Source organism: Cyrtonyx montezumae, unplaced genomic scaffold, assembly GCF_038088225.1.
Source record: "Cyrtonyx montezumae isolate F1298 unplaced genomic scaffold, pur_monq_1.0 scaffold_8, whole genome shotgun sequence".
In the NCBI taxonomy this organism is placed as follows: domain Eukaryota; kingdom Metazoa; phylum Chordata; class Aves; order Galliformes; family Odontophoridae; genus Cyrtonyx; species Cyrtonyx montezumae.
Window position 1 is genome coordinate 6378296 of NW_027072089.1, and position 16036 is coordinate 6394331.

The 16036-nt window shown below is 35.2% G+C and overlaps 1 protein-coding gene across 2 annotated transcripts in view; it reads left to right on the forward strand.

The window, feature by feature from the left end:
* Nucleotides 1-16036, forward strand: part of ZFAT (zinc finger and AT-hook domain containing) — a 79828-nt gene that overhangs the window by 45778 nt on the left and 18014 nt on the right. For both annotated transcript variants that reach the window (XM_065752564.1, XM_065752565.1), the window contains exons 9-12: nt 1286-1435; nt 3514-3687; nt 7738-7826; nt 12279-12417. In XM_065752564.1, coding sequence (XP_065608636.1) covers nt 1286-1435; nt 3514-3687; nt 7738-7826; nt 12279-12417 — 552 coding nt within the window. The remainder of the gene's footprint in view (nt 1-1285; nt 1436-3513; nt 3688-7737; nt 7827-12278; nt 12418-16036) is intronic.

Here is a 16036-nt window from a genome sequence, read left to right on the forward strand (position 1 = left end):
GGAAATCCTTTATTCTTCCAATATACTTAATTACAAGCCAAATAAATGTAAGGAATGTGTTGTTGTAAATTGTCAGTTACTGAATGGAATGAGTGCAATTTGTAAATGGAAAAGAACAAAGATGAAAGAAAAAAAAAAGGTACTGTTAAAAGGAATTGAATTTTAAAACGACACATCAAAAATTAATTTAAACTGAAACCATTTCATATTTATCATTAAAATGTTATTTCTGTAGCTCTCTTCTCCTTCCTTTCTTAATATCATTCTGCATGCCCTCTCTCTCTCTCACGGCTTCAATTTTCATCAAGTATAAAAAATGTTATTAAATAATACCTCTTCTTTTTCTAGTGTTGCAGTAGATAGGAGTTGAATTTCTAGTCCCAGGAAGTCAGTAGGACAAAAATCTCTTTAGATTTTTTCAGAGCCATATTTTAAACTAGAGACAGGGAGAATTTGGCCCTATTGCCAAATGATCAGGGAACTCAGCAGCAAAGGATTGGATTCTTCTCCTATCTCTCAAAATTACCTAGCTTTTGACCGAGTTTTACCTGGCTTTTACCTGATTTAATATGAAATGTATAAATAATCCTGAAACATGAGAGGCATCAACTTTCATAGATCCCTACTGAGCAGAAGTACAAGCCTGAAGTCATAAATCAAGAATCAGTCTGAAAACTAGGTACATGGGAAGTACAGACTTGTCTGTAATTTTTCTTGTTTGAGTACTTTAAACGTAACATAACAAGATTGAATGGGACCTCAAAACAACTTGATTTAACTTTGAAATCGAACCTCTTAAATTGGCTGTGATTTGAACAGGTGACCTTAGAAGTCTTCCAGATACATTTACTCCAGAAGTCTTTTTTTTTCACATTCTGAGTATCATAGCTATGACTGAAGTGAAGTCTTGCAATCCTTGACATCTCTGGAATCTGAGGTGAAAAAGAAAGTCTTCTGAAATTGTTGAAGAAAAAAGCACCAAATTAGTTTATTGGAAATGCTCATAGTTGGAAAATGGTTTTTAAGTCGGTGGCACGTACAAGATTTTGTTTGTTTGTTTTTTAACCAGGTAGTGGTGGTATTGAATACAAAGATTGGGAAGGAAAGGTAAGAGCATAATTGAAGAGCTTTGTTCTTTGTGTGGTTCTTATCCAAGTATCAGGAAAGAAGGTAAAGCTTGTAAAAATTGGAAGTTGATTGGGATCTAGCTTTTCAGTATTAGTTATCTAACAGAACAAATTCCCTGATGTCCTTCTTGTTTTTAAATCTATTGCTTTTCTCACAGAGGTTTCAATGAGTACCATTTCTGAGATTCTTGGCAGAAGAGTTCAGTTGAAAGGACTTATTGGAAAACGAGCTGTTAAATGTCCCTATTGTGATTTTTATTTTATGAAGAATGGGTCAGACCTTCAGCGTCACATTTGGGCTCATGAAGGTAAGTCTGGTTTTGAGTTTTTGGGCATATGATCAGTTTCTTATTTCACACAAGCTTCGCTGTCATAAAAAGGAATTCAAACTTACTCCTATACCTGATTAAAAAACAACTTAAACTACAGTAGAACAGCTCTCAATGTTTATATAATTAGTTTAATAGATTCCAAATCACATATGAAATTACATTTTCACAACACAAACGGACAGCCTAAAGGTTAAAGAAAATTAATAAGCTTCTGATTCCATTTTTTCAATACCTCATTCATATGCATGCAAAAAGTACATGTTCTCAACATGAATAGACAGCCTAAAGGTTAAAGAAAATTAATAAGTTTCTTATTCCATTTTTTTCTAGAACTCATTCATATACATTCAAAAATTATTCTATAAAAAAGAGATTAGTGATTTAATTTCAAATTCAGTCTCTTAAAACCAGTAATTTTCAGTAATTCCTGATGAAAAGCTACTGCTCTTTTACATTTGTCCAAAAATACTTGTTAGAGGAATCTATAAGTAAAACAGCTGTAATCTTGTTGCTTTGATGTGCACTTACAACTTCTGTGTGTTTTTTAATTACATGATACTGAGCATGACAACTAGTTGACATGGTCCTAAACAGTGATGAAAAAGCCATAAGACATTGCTGATCCCATATATGTGTGTGTGTGTTTGTATCAGCATTCTGTATGTGTGTATACATATTTATAATTGTATACAAATATATATAATATTCACATATTTATTTATTTATGAGTCTTGGGAAGAAATTCCATTACAGTGATATCACAGAGTTTGAAAATTCCATTGACTTAAAACCTTTGTCCAGTAAAAAATTGTGCCTACTCAATCTATCTGTTCTTATAACAAGTAGAAGGCAGCTCATATGACCACTCAAATGGAAAATAATCTATGGAGCAGATTGCCTTTGGCCTTTCACCATTATTCTGATTTTTTATCCATAAATTTACATAAAGGAGATAATGGTAATTGGTACTTCTGAACTGGTATTTTGTTACCAAAGCATTTGTTCCCATGCAGACATTTATTTTAGTACTGTGTTTGAAAGCCTTAAGTCTGAGTTTATCTGTCTTTTTACTATAGTAGCTGTTTTCTGTAGTATCCTTTTGGAGCTTAGGCAATTCAAAATTGAAGGCTTGGAACAATTGCTTGTATATTCTGTAGACAGGGTTTATGCTGCTGAGAAAACTTGGTACCCATTTCATGTGACTAGGGAGAAATGGGCAGGAATTTATTCCAAAATCAAAGCCTGCAATCAAGTCTGCTTGAAAGTAGGTTGTAATTTCTCATGCTTATATATCTAGTTTTAAGATCATGAATATCAACCTAAAACTGTCAGAGCCTCATGAAACTGTTGAATTACTCTTCTAGTTCAGTTATATCCAACTTTTCTTTGAAAGATTTACTTTGTTCTAGTACAGTTTCAGCTAGATGAGATACTGATGCTTTGGACAATTGGAAGAAGTGAAATTGTAAGAGCTTGTGGCTTAACCAAAAAAAGAGTATCACTGTGTGAGCCATTAGCAAGTCTGAAGCTAGTTAGCAGTCAAATGCAACTTTACACATTCAACTTGTGCTTATGTATTAAACACCTGATAACCAATCCTCTCCTAAAAGAAGTTTCTTCATTCTTTGTTCCAGTAAATAGTGTTAGTTATTAGAAGACATAGAAAAGCATTTGGTTGTCAGTTAGATTCAAATTTAGATGGATTGGATTCTGCTTTAAATGCAGGATGAACGTACCAATACAAAAATATTCATATTTCAGTATTCATTTTTCCTGTTAAACTCAGAGTCTGCTTTCAGTGTCAAAGTACTTAATTCTAAAATGACCACCCCCAACACTCTGTTCTTGTAATGAATTAAATGATACTGTCAAAAGTGTCATTCATTTAGACTCTACAGATTAAATTTCTTAAATGCAGACATCCGAACCTTAAAATGTTGACCTTGTTGTCTGTATTGCTCTCAGTGTTTGAAATTTCTTTATTTCTCTCAAGGAAATGTCCACTAATTCTTCAGAATATATAGCTTGTTTCCTAGTGCATTTTTTCTTTTTAGGTGTCAAACCCTTCAAATGTTCTCTCTGTGAGTATGCCACTCGTAGCAAGAGTAACTTGAAAGCACATATGAATCGTCACAGCACTGAGAAAACACACCTTTGTGATATGTGTGGGAAAAAGTTCAAATCAAAAAGCACTTTGAAGAGCCATAAACTCCTTCATACTGCTGATGGTAAGCACACGTTTATTAAATCCAAGTTTGTTTTAGGGCAATAACTGCTGTGTGTAATATAGGACTATACTAACATCCTTGTTTCATTTGAACACTGAAAATTACTTACAAAGTTTTTTTTGTTTGTTTGTTTTTTTTCCCAGGAGATATTTTATGTAATAATTCAAAAACTTTTCAAAATTAACTTCTATGAAAGAGGGTGGTCCCTGGAATATTTGCTTGTTCTGAACTTTTTTTTTTTTATCACATCCTTCTATATAGTTTCAGACAACTTCTGATCTCAATTGAAAGATTGAGATCTTTTTGAAAATACAATTAATTCTTTCGTTATCTGCTTTCCTCTGTGAGAATATTGTTAGGAGTTGACAAATCCGATAGCCCAGTAGAGGCAAGTCACTGAAATCTGTGTCCCCAGGTATCCCAAAGTGGTATGTGTGGGCGTGTATTTCCAATGAGCACGTGTGCAGGCACATTTGCTTAGTAATTTTAATATTTCTGTAATGACAGAAAAAAATGAGATGTAAACCAGAAAAAAAAGTGTTGTAATTTCTTTCAAATTTGGGGGCCCAACAATACTTTATTTCCCTGTCATTTTCAAATCATGATATGCATTATAAATTATGCTGACCTTAGTAGCCTGATCTTTGTTACACATGTAACCTTGTGAAGCCTAATTCCACTCTTTATTTCATTTAAACTATTTTTTCCTGAATGCTTTGCCTATTCACTAGCATTGGCCTTTCACATATGCACACATTCTCCCTACTACATTTCTAGAATTTAATCTGATGCTTTTGATGCACTGATACTTATTTTTGTGAATGTTTTTGTCAGTGTATATGACACTAACAGAAACGATGTCCCTTTTTACGTTGGTATGCTATATATTTAGGAAACATTTCATATTGCCATCTCAGTAATCGTTCCTTATTCCCAAAGGATGTATGTAACTTTCATGTAACTTGATCAATAACATACGGGTGCTGCACATATGTATAAATTACGTATGCAGGAATCAGCAGTTTCACTTATTAAATCATTAGCTAATTCCTGGTGGTGGGAGAGATCAGGTTGTATTTGAATTGAAAGAAAATTTGGAATGTAATCAGAATATGAAGGTTAAAAAAAAACAAACGTCTTCCTGTGGTGCCATTCATGTCTCCTTTGTGGGGACTGATAGAAAGACAGTGTTCCAGGAAATTCCCTTTACCTTTGGCAAAATTGCCCAGGGAGATTGTGGATGCCCCATCCCTGGAGGCATTTAAGGCCAGGCTGAATGTGGCACTGGGCAGCCTGCTCTACTGGTTGGCAACCCTGAACGTGGTGGAGGGGGGCTGAAACTAAATGATCATTATGGTCCCTTTCAACCCAGGCCATTCTATGATTATGTGATATGATTCTATGAAGCTGCAGGATGCACCCCTAATGAGGGGGACAGATTTCACTAAGTGTAGATACTGAGTGACTCTGTAGAGTCATATTTCTCACTAAGCTCACTTCAGTAAACTCTTCATATGTTTCCAACAATTGTTAAAATAAAGATAATGTGTGTCATCAAGACTGTACTGTATGATTTGTCAAGGGACTCAACCTCTTGGATGCTGCTGGTTTCTCTGCCGAATATCTCCTCCTGTACTGGCAGCACTTCAAAACTTCTTACTAGCACACAGTTAGTGTTTTTCAATTATTTTGCAAACAAATGAATTTGAAGGATGCTTCTCTTTGAATCTTGTCTTCCTGACTTACGAGTCTAGGCAATTTTTGTTCAAATATCAGCCCTGCAAGGTCAATTTAGCCAGTGGAATACCAAGTAATTTTCTGTCTGTTCTATTCCTCTTGAGGGTGACATGATAGAAAACAACCCCGCAGCCCAGGTTTATTACTGGTTGTGATTAGAAATAAATCAGAAAAGCTGTTTTTCATTATTTAATTAGATATCAGAAATTGTAACACAATTTTTATTAGGTTTGTTTTATGGAAGCTTTCACACTTGGTATAAAATACTGCAATTGTTTGAATGAGATTCAGAATTTAAAGAAAACTGATTTCTTCAAGACAATACTTATTCATTCTTCCTATTGCTTCTTTTGCTTCTTGACTAGCTTTAACACACACTTACACTGCTTTGATCAGATACAGTTTGCCAACCATGGGCATTTAATAAAGGAATGCAGTCTTTTCATATGTAATACATAGCATGACTGATTCAATCAAAATATAAGGAGAAAGGGAGTATGAAAAGGAGACAAGCTATTTTATTTTAATTCATAAATGAAAAAAGATTTGGAGAGAAAATGCTTTAAGGTATGCACAAAGGTAGGTACAGCATGGTTATATGTTTGAGAGCTTCCCTCTTACAGAGCCACAAACAGCAACAGATGTTTCTTGAGAATGTCAGAGAGAATTCATTCATATTGGAGTAATACTTTCAAGGCCAGCACGGGCTGTTATGACCACAGAGTCTGATATCTTGCAGAACACAGACCATAATTTAATAATTTCACATCATATTTCAGATGGATTTTGTAGTGCAACATTTTAGATGTATTATATCTAAGCAGACTTGATTTAAAGACTTCATATGACAGGGCATCCATCTGTTTTTTGAGGAAATTGTCTTAGATGTTAGTCATGCCCTCTGTTAAAAATGCTGACTTTTAGGCTGAGTGTTCTACCTATCAGCTTCCGTTGTTGCAATTCCATTTCTTATTTGCCTGTTTTGTTACTGCTGTTTCAGGTTTAGTATCTGCAGTATTGAGGCCTGACTTGGGAACTTGCAGGCATGTAAAAAAATGTCAAATACACTATGAATGCAACATAATCATTTAGCCTTCTCTGCAGAACTGAAGAAGCACTTTTCTTTGGATAACACTTCTGAACTGAATTAATGTTATTTTGTTTTGGTTTTTTTTTTCCACAAAGAAATCTATACAAATTATATGACTATTCTGACGATCAGACTTTCAGTCTGAGAAGTACTTGTGTAACACTGTGTTTCAGATCTTTCAGTGACTTCTTAGCATTGCATCTGTGGAAACAGAGTTTGTGCAAATTCACTCTAGTTGTCCTCATATCCTATTACCAAGTAGAAATTCAAAGTTATTTTAACAAGTCAGCACTACAAGGACAGATGAACGAGCTTTTGCATTCTCCCTTCTGCTTGTTAGCTGCCAGGTACCACACAGGAGGTGTGAGCTAATCCCAGTGGGTGCTCTTTCTTGCCTTGTAGGACTGTATATGAAACTGAGGGTTACTGCAGAGATTTAGATGAGAAAGGACCAAAACTTATAATGAGCAAGGCAAGCAGGCATCATGCTCTCTTCTGCAACCTTTGCCCATTACTTTTAATACTGCGTTATGCAAAAGCGAAAGATGGGAACACAAGGCTTCTGTACCATTTCACATGTTAATGCTATTTCATTCTATGACAGATTTTATTTCTCCCTGTGTATTGGGTTAAGCCTTCATAGAAATCTTTTTGAGGCACTTTGACTCATTATTGGAAGAGTAGAGCAAAATCTGTTAAGAAATCTTGTGGTAAAGTTAATAGGTCATGTCATGCTTTACCAGAGATATATTGAGAAAGCATGCAGGGCAAAGCTAGAAAAGGTAAATGTATTTGAATTTTAACAACTCAGTACTGGGGACAGAAGTAGGGTAAACCCATGTGACCATGACTGAACATCAGTATTTTAAAGATGTACAAATCTGCTGTATGAATAGCGAAGTAAAGATGCCTGTAATGGTAAACCATGATTCCCTTCTTCCATTTAGGCTCTGCTATGGTGATTTTTTTTCTTCACTTTTTCACCAAAAGACTATCCCAGGAGTACCTCAGATAATTAATGCTCATAATTTAAAGGTCACACTCAAGCCCTTTTGCCCTTTACTGCTCTTTGGTCTGGTTAACCAAATTCTGTTGAACAGGTGGTAGACTTAGAGTATTGTTCATTATTGTGGTTTTGGAAATCATCATTATGAAATAGTATTACCAATAGTTTTCAGAACATAAATAGAAAATAGTGATTCTATTTTCTACTCCTGTTTCAGGAAAGCAGTTTAAATGTACAGTATGTGATTATACAGCTGCCCAAAAACCACAACTCCTACGTCATATGGAACAACATGTCTCTTTCAAGGTAAGAAAACATAAATTACTGTTATTGATGACGTTCAGAAATACATGGAAGTTCAGACACCAGTTTTAAAACTACCATGTTTTCATCATAGTCACAATTATGGCTTTTTAATATTTCAGGAAGCTTGACTTTATATTCAGACTTCTGAGATGGATTTACGTTGTTCATCGACTATTTATTTTCAGTACATGTATTTGTGAAAGACATACGTTTTAAAATATAAAACAAACGTAGCTGTTATGTCTGAATTGTTATTAATAATCTTATATGTATCTTAAAATTTCTTAGGAAAGTAGGAAAATGCATTCCATCCATCACTGTTTATTGCCCATCTTAATCTGCTGTGAAAGTTTGTATATGAGTTCATATACGTGAAGAAAATTGATGAGGATTAACCTAAAAAAAAGATAAAAAAAAAAACCAAAATGTATCTGACTTGTGTCTTGGAGAGAGTTTTGAAGATAGTTAATGCTTCTATCAAGTTAGAGATGTGTAAACTTGTAGTATGGTTTTATTTGAAAATTTCATGTTGCTTCTTGGCATGATAGGTCTTGATGCAGTGAATTGTGAAATGCTGTATTCAGAAAACAGAAATGATACTTGTTTTTTATTTTCCAGAAAAATCCAGTATTTGAGAATGAAATGTTCATTTTAATGTAACACTTATCTTAGCAATGAACATATTAATCATGGAAAATGTCATACTATTTTGATATGCAACAGCTTTCATTACCTAACAAATTAGTTTGCTTCTATAAAGAGTACACTTGAGTCGCTCCTCCATGCAGCAGAAGGAATGACAGCTTTTGATCCATGATTTAGGTTTTGGAAGACAAGGCAGTATAGGAAAATGAAGCAAATCATCAAGAGAGATAATATATTTTAAAGAAATATATATATTTTTTAAAATGAACTATATTTTTTTCTATACTTTTTAGTGGAAATTGGCTGTTTTCCTTTTCAAACAGCTAATGAGATGAAAGTCTTCGTAATGATTACTTCATAACAAGTTCTGAAACATGGATAGTTCAGACCACATGTTTTAGCACTATAGATCCAATGCTTCTTTGCAGTACTCCATAAACCTGCATTGAATTGTGGCTACTTAATGCATTTTTAAGAGAGCTGCAAGACACTGAAGTAATCAGCTATGTTTGTTAAGCAGAGTTCATTGACTGCCTGTTAGTAACACCTACCTCTCTCTGGGATAGTTACATGCATATCAAACTCAACAGTAGTAACACAATCTAATAGCAGTTTAATCAATCCTATTTCCAAGCTGCATGGTGCTTTTGAGTCACAAAAACCTGGTGATTGGCAGGTACTTGAATTTGGACCTCAGGACACTCAATTCCAGAGCTGCAGAAATCGAAGTTAATCCTGTTAGTGTGGTGAGCACTGTTTCTGCTGTCTGGACAGAGTTGCTGGTAATACCTGGAGTTCAGAAGTACATGAACTCATGTTTCTGGCTACTTCAGTTCAGGGTGTACTGGAAGAAAAGAAAATGTTTTGAAAATAATTATCAACATTTGATGGTTTGATTTGAACTTTAGATTGAGGTTTAGGTTTAGAACTGAGAAATTGAAATGGATTGTTTTGTTTTTTGTCTGTTTACCAATAGATGAGATCTTGCTGACTAGTTACTGCTGTGCTGCTTTTCTAGTCTACACATCACTATACTGTTTAGAACTTGTTTACTTTTTCTATTTCATTTTGGTTAAGCTGAAGCTGGTCTTAGGAGATTTTATTCAACCATGAAGAAATGCACACAGAATCATAGAATCGTTTAGAGTTGGAAGGGACCTTTAAAGGTCATCTGGTCTAAATCCCATGCAACAAACAGGAACACCTACAGCTAGATCGAGTTGCTATCAGCCCTGTCCAGCCTCACCTTCAGTGTCTCCAGGGGTGGGACATCCACCAATGCTCAGATAACAGTCTGGTTAAAAAAAGAAAAAAGAAACCAAAACAGTCAGTACTACACAGAATTTGAAGAAGCAAATGAAGTGAATGGGCTACATTTTCCTGACATAGTTGGAAATTTGGGCAGATGTAGAGTAGTAGAATAAATGTAAAGTAGTAGAATAGATGTGGAAAACCTGGGATAGATGTGAATAACTGGAGAGAATGCAAATTGAGGGTTAGAAAGGTGTTTTGGCCATGGTAAATGAAGTTGAAAGGCAGCAGAAGCTAAGTTGGTTACAAAATACTTAGAATCAGCCGACTGCTACAAGGGAGGGATAGATCAAAATGAGAACTGCTGTTTTAGTATAAAACAATTGAGAAACTTAGTGAGGGTACTTTCATTTGATTGTTTACTTGTGCCTTTTACTAACACTTGTCACATTATCGAAGCGATCCTGTTACATAATTTCAGTACTTTTTTAGATCATTTAAAAATCTGTCATTTGTTTTGAATATTTCTACACATTTAGTGTATCTTGAGTCAAGTATTTTTAAAGCCCGTTTCGGAAAGAGCATTTCTAGTGAACATGCAGTTTATCACTTAGTGTAGTCCCACAAACAATTTGCTGGCAGTATTTCTGATTCAGTTGTCCCATTCGGGTGCATAGCTTGTTCATTTCTCTGCATGTGTATAAGCATTGCACCTGCAGAAGAACATGATGATTAGTGAGAAGCTGATGTCCTCATTCTTTTAGATAGATTTATTGAAATATTGATACTGATTTGTTTTATGATTTCACGATGCATTCAGATAATTTTTGTTGTCAAGAACATTGTCACATGACATTTTAACAGGTTGTTTTTGTTTTTTTTAAATATCATAGGTTCTGTCGACAGTAGCAGTGCTGTAAAGTTGCTGTTGTAACACCATTACAATACAGTTTGCTTAAAGGAGTCAACAGGCTATTTTGAAAAGCCCTTTTCTACTAGGGCTTGGAGGTGCTGGTGAAATTTGCTGAAAATTATGATCTTTGAGTAGTAATGGACAACAACAGAAGTCCTGGGAAAATTTCTTTACCAAAGATTAGATGTTGCTATGTTGTTCTTTTTTTGTTTAGGTAGTTAGTTTGCTTGTTTTCTTGTCATATTTCCTACTCTGTACTTAGCTGAACTGTGTGCAGTATTGTAATTGCATACTAGATAGCATCAGACTGCATATTGTTCAGACCTTTCATTGCCATTAGACATGTTTGGAATAACTGAATCAAATGTAAAAGGTTGATTATTATGAATATTTCCAGAGTACTAATTTGAGTCAGTAACTAATGTAAGTAGATACACACAAGTTACAGCTCACTTGAAAGAAAAATATTTTGTGACTTCATATTAGTAACTTGGACTAACCAAGCAGAATATTTTGTGATTTCATACTGGTGACTTGCACAAACCATTTTGGAAGCTTTTCTGCACTTACATGATCATCTTAGGATCAGTGATACCACGTCCACTGCCAGATTTAGTACAGTTCAGCATATACTGTTTCATGCTTGTTATGTGCATTGTTAACAACTAAGAAGCGTAATGTCTGCACAGAGCTATAGAGATTGTGCCAGCAACTCTACACAGCCAGATAGAAGAAAAGAATTACTGCCTCCCTCCACCCTGCTACCAATTTTGCTATTGTATAGCACCCAACACAGAGTACATGCCAAGTACATTTAAACTGATACAAGAACAAGAGTCTGCATGGATAATTTTTTTGAAAGAAACATGGTATCAGCAGTGGAAAAGGAGGGCTTTTCTCTGAAAAAAAGTTGAATAGCTGAATGTTACAGCACCTAATTGAAGGGTTAAAGGAATCTGAAGGCTGCTTTTCTTCCATATTGTTTTTGCTTGGATCTTCAATGGGAGGTCATGAGCAGTGATGTTAGGGCAATGTTCTGGTCAGCAGACCCTGACAGCAGACGTTTCCCTGCTTTAAATTCAGCTTCTTAGGTGGAATTTCTCTACCAGCTGTTTTGTGCTGACTAGCTTTAGATGAATGTGGTCCATGTGGCTGTGCATGAAACATTTTGCTCTTTCTGAGGAACTTTTCCCAAAGGAATTCAGCCAATATCTGAATTCTGTTTCAGACCTGTTTCTGCCTTGCTTCCTTTAACAGTTGCATGTTTCACTCAAAAACTACAGTTATTTTAGCTCTCTTACTCCCTCTTTTCAGGCAAAGATTACTTCGTGCAGGGCAACTGAGTAATTTACTTGTAAAAAGTCTTTGTGTGGGCAGACCTGAGATTCATCAATTATGAGAATACAGTTGTTGGTTTTTTTTAATTGTGAAAAGTAAGTTATCTTAAAAATGTTGATAATTCTTGGGTTTTGTTTTGTTTTTGGCATAAAATGACAAATAGAAAATTCTAGTTAAAACTTAATTATGACTTCAGTTGGATTGAATTTTGGAAGGTCTCCATGGAAAGTGCCCAAACTTGAATTCAATCTGTTTTCTCAGAATCTAAACCTTGCAGCTTAGTGCTAATTCCTTTTTGCTCCTAGCCTTTCCGTTGTGCACACTGCCATTATTCCTGCAACATATCTGGTTCTCTGAAGAGGCACTACAACAGAAAGCATCCTAATGAAGAGTATGTAAATGTAGGTTCTGGAGAGCCTGCTGCAGAAGCCCTCATCCAACAAGGTAAACCTCCACCTTTTAGGAACTGGTATTATTTTGCTGAAGCAAACCTGATGTACAATAAAGTTTTGCAGGATATTTATTCCTCATGTTATTGGGTATTATGTTGTAAATTAGTACTACTTTCTGGGAATTCTGAACAGCTTGCCTTTAACTGTTCTTTCACTGTCCTTTGTTCTTGATTTCTAATGGTGAGTGAAACAAACTTTTGATTGACCTTGCCTGTTCTGTTCATTGCTGTGTACATTTATCTTTTTCACTTGTGTTCCATAAGTAAAGAATCGGTATCTTGAAATGAATGATATACTGACAAATTTCTTTGACAATTTTACAAGGTTGAACTAAATGTTGAGAATAAATGACACTGAATTATTCCCTCACAAAAGAGAGTGCAGGTAAAACTAGTTGCACCGAGTAATGCTCAAAATCTTGTTTGTGGCCAAAGGAAGCACAACTTAAGTATTAGCAGCATAGTGGAAGTCTTAACAACTTGATTTAAGAATCATCATTGTTCTAGGTCTAATATGGGTTTAAAAAAAAAAAAAAAGACAAAATAAAACACTGTGGCCAGAGCACTTGGATATACAAAAAAAGTCTCAATACTTGTACAACTAGAATAGTAGAACACACATTTAGTTTCTACTTCTTCTGGTGTTCTGCTCACCCTTCCTCTGTTTCTCTGCTTCTTAAGGTTGGTGATTCTCTCTGGTATTGGTGGTAGCGTGAGGGTTTCAACAAGTTGTCAGCATCTGGAGTTCTTTGCTGGGAGGAGCATGTTGTTAATCATTATAACTTTGTCTTCTTCTCCCCTTCTATTTGAGGTCATTATTAACATGTTTGTTTTTCCATGTTTACACTTTCTTTCTGATTGGTCTGTAGCTCTAGATTACATCCAAATTTACTGTCTATAGTTTTAAGGGCAACAAAATACAGTATTTAACACACATGGTGGGCACCAGTGTTGTCTAGCTGCGGATCTTAGGGTTTTTTTAGTGGTATAATAAAACTGATTAGATATAGACACCTATCAATTAGAGAAAGTGCTGTCACATACAGGTCAAGAATATTGGGGGATATCCAAAATTCAAGAGCTAATGGAGTGGTAAGTGGAAGAGAAAATCAGCTTGAATTAGTTTATTTTATCATATTTATTTAGTAGCTTTATAAGTTTTACTACTCACTGTAATTGTTTTTGGCTTATAATTTTCAGCTGAAGTCCTGTATTTCCTTCTGAAAAGATACAGGCATCAGTCACAGTGTAACTCATTCTTTGCAGTGCCTATGTAACAGCAAAGCACTCACGTGTACTGGTTGTCTGATTCCCATCAGTAGTTTTCCTTTTTTGCACTGGGCAGATGAATCAAAACAATTTACTCTTCAGTCAGATACCTTTGTGAGTGTAAAATGTACTTGAATTTTCACAAAACGCAAACCTTATTCAGTTTTAGTGCCTGGTCTTGAAGATTGGAAGGCCCAGTTAAATGAAAAAATGTTCTGAAAATATTTTAGGATTTGGTAGAGTAAATTTTATTACTTCTTTTCCCTTGAAACAAACAAAAAAAGTAAAACTGAGAATGCAGGAGTCTTCAGAGAATTAAGACCTTGGAATGAGATTAAAGAGGATTAGTCTTTATGTTTTTCTCTGGTAGACATTCTGTTTTTCCTGACTTTGTAACCTTTTTTCTCTTCCTTTCCTTACAAATTTCCTGTGCTGCCATTAGTGCTGTGCTTGCTTCCCAGTTTTTCACCTGCTCTGTATGGTATAGGAACAGTGGAGGGGCTTTAAATTTGTGTAATAGCTACCAAGACTGTATTTCATCTCATTCAACTATTATAAAGAAAGCCATGCTAGTAGATGCAGTTTTCCCTCCTGTAACCTCTTTTGCCAGCTCCACTCCATCCTGTATAGCCCATTGTAGGGAGTACTACATGTGGACTCACAAATGGGATAATTGTAGATTTCTTGTCAGACTATTTGAAGATCATTCTTTTTCTCCCCCCCCCCCAATGTCTTGGTATCTCACTGGGGAAAAAAATGTTCCATTTAGGAGACTGAGTTAATTAAGATTTGCATTTGAAGTGACACGAATGCTATTTAAGTTAATAATTTTTTCCCTGATTTTGGAATCTGAAGACCTTTGGGTCACAGCACAAACAGACCAGTGTGGACATATGATGCAGAATGGCAAGGTATGTGTTTCTGAGCAGCTTGGGTCAGTGGTTGCAATTTGCTGCCTCACTAGTCTCTATCTGGCTTCAATTTATCATATTCATAGATCTGAAAGCTATTTTGGAAAACTGTTCATAAATTAATGTAAGAGTAAATGACTGTTCAGACTTGATATTAAACAGGTCCCTTGAAACTATAGGACTGCAGACAAATACGAAAAGAGGACCTGCAAATGAGTGGGTTTGGAAAAAAAAAAAAGAAAAGAAAAATGAACAAAAGTTAGCACCTAATAGAAGCCATGTGTAAATATTCCTCTTTTTGTGTTCTGCTTGTTCCAAGTTACCCAGTGAATCATATTACATGCACTCCTCTTCTCCACTCTTGTCGTTTGGTTTGTGACTACATTGCAGGTGTTCCAAATATCTTAATTGTAAATACTTATATGAATGTAAACTTCTGGATTCCACTCTAGATTCCTAGGAGTGCTCATAGAATAAAATAGGCAGCAAGATTATGTATTGCTGGGAAGGAACAGCCAGGAGGGTTTCTCTTCTGAGTTTGTATTAGAAGACCATGCTAACTCATTTGATTGTTTCTTTTTTTAGTTTAATTTGTTCTCTAGTGCTGAGCATGTCACTTATTTTTTTCTATGAATTGCTTACTTTTTCTTCACTGATTTTTTTCCCTGCCATCCATTGTTTTGCTTATGTACTTCTGCACTCTCTGGAGTATGAGTTTTCTATTTGTGTTCATGCAGCAACTTGTGCAGTACGTTCAGGATGATCCATTTATGGCCTTATGGTCTATTACACCACTGTCATCACTTTATCAGACAATGATAGTTGTCTTATGGAAGTGTTAGGTGGGGAAGTGAATTGTTTGGAGAGCACATGTCAATGCCATAATTGAAAAAAAAAATTACATCTGTATAATATTTATGTGCATTGTTTTGTTGCAGAGATCAGTTTGGGTATTAAAAATAGGAAAGGTATGTCATTTACTGACTCTCTGCTTTCAGGTTTTAAAGAATTGTGCAAAAGTTAATTTTCCTAAGCTTTGATATCGATTCACTGACCTAGACTTAAATATTATCAATTCTGTGCTTTCATAGTTGTTCTTTATTTAAAGTAACTAAAGTTGCACTTTAACTAATCTGGTGTATTGTTGTTGTGGTTTCCATAGCTAATGTAGGAAAGACTTCTCTTACACAGTGGTATTTCTTTCTCACAGTACAGATTAGTGTGGAATTAATATTTAATTTCCTTTTCTTAAAACTGACAATTTCTTTGTCCTTGTCAGAGCCACAGTATTTCACTTTTGTGAACTGCAGAGTTTTAAGCCCACAGACAGAGAAACTGTTCTGGTTTTGTACTGAGACAGAATATTAAGCATCTGCTGTAAGGGTGAAGTGTGGCGAGGATTTACTCTAGAATGATAGCGAAGAGCAGGAAA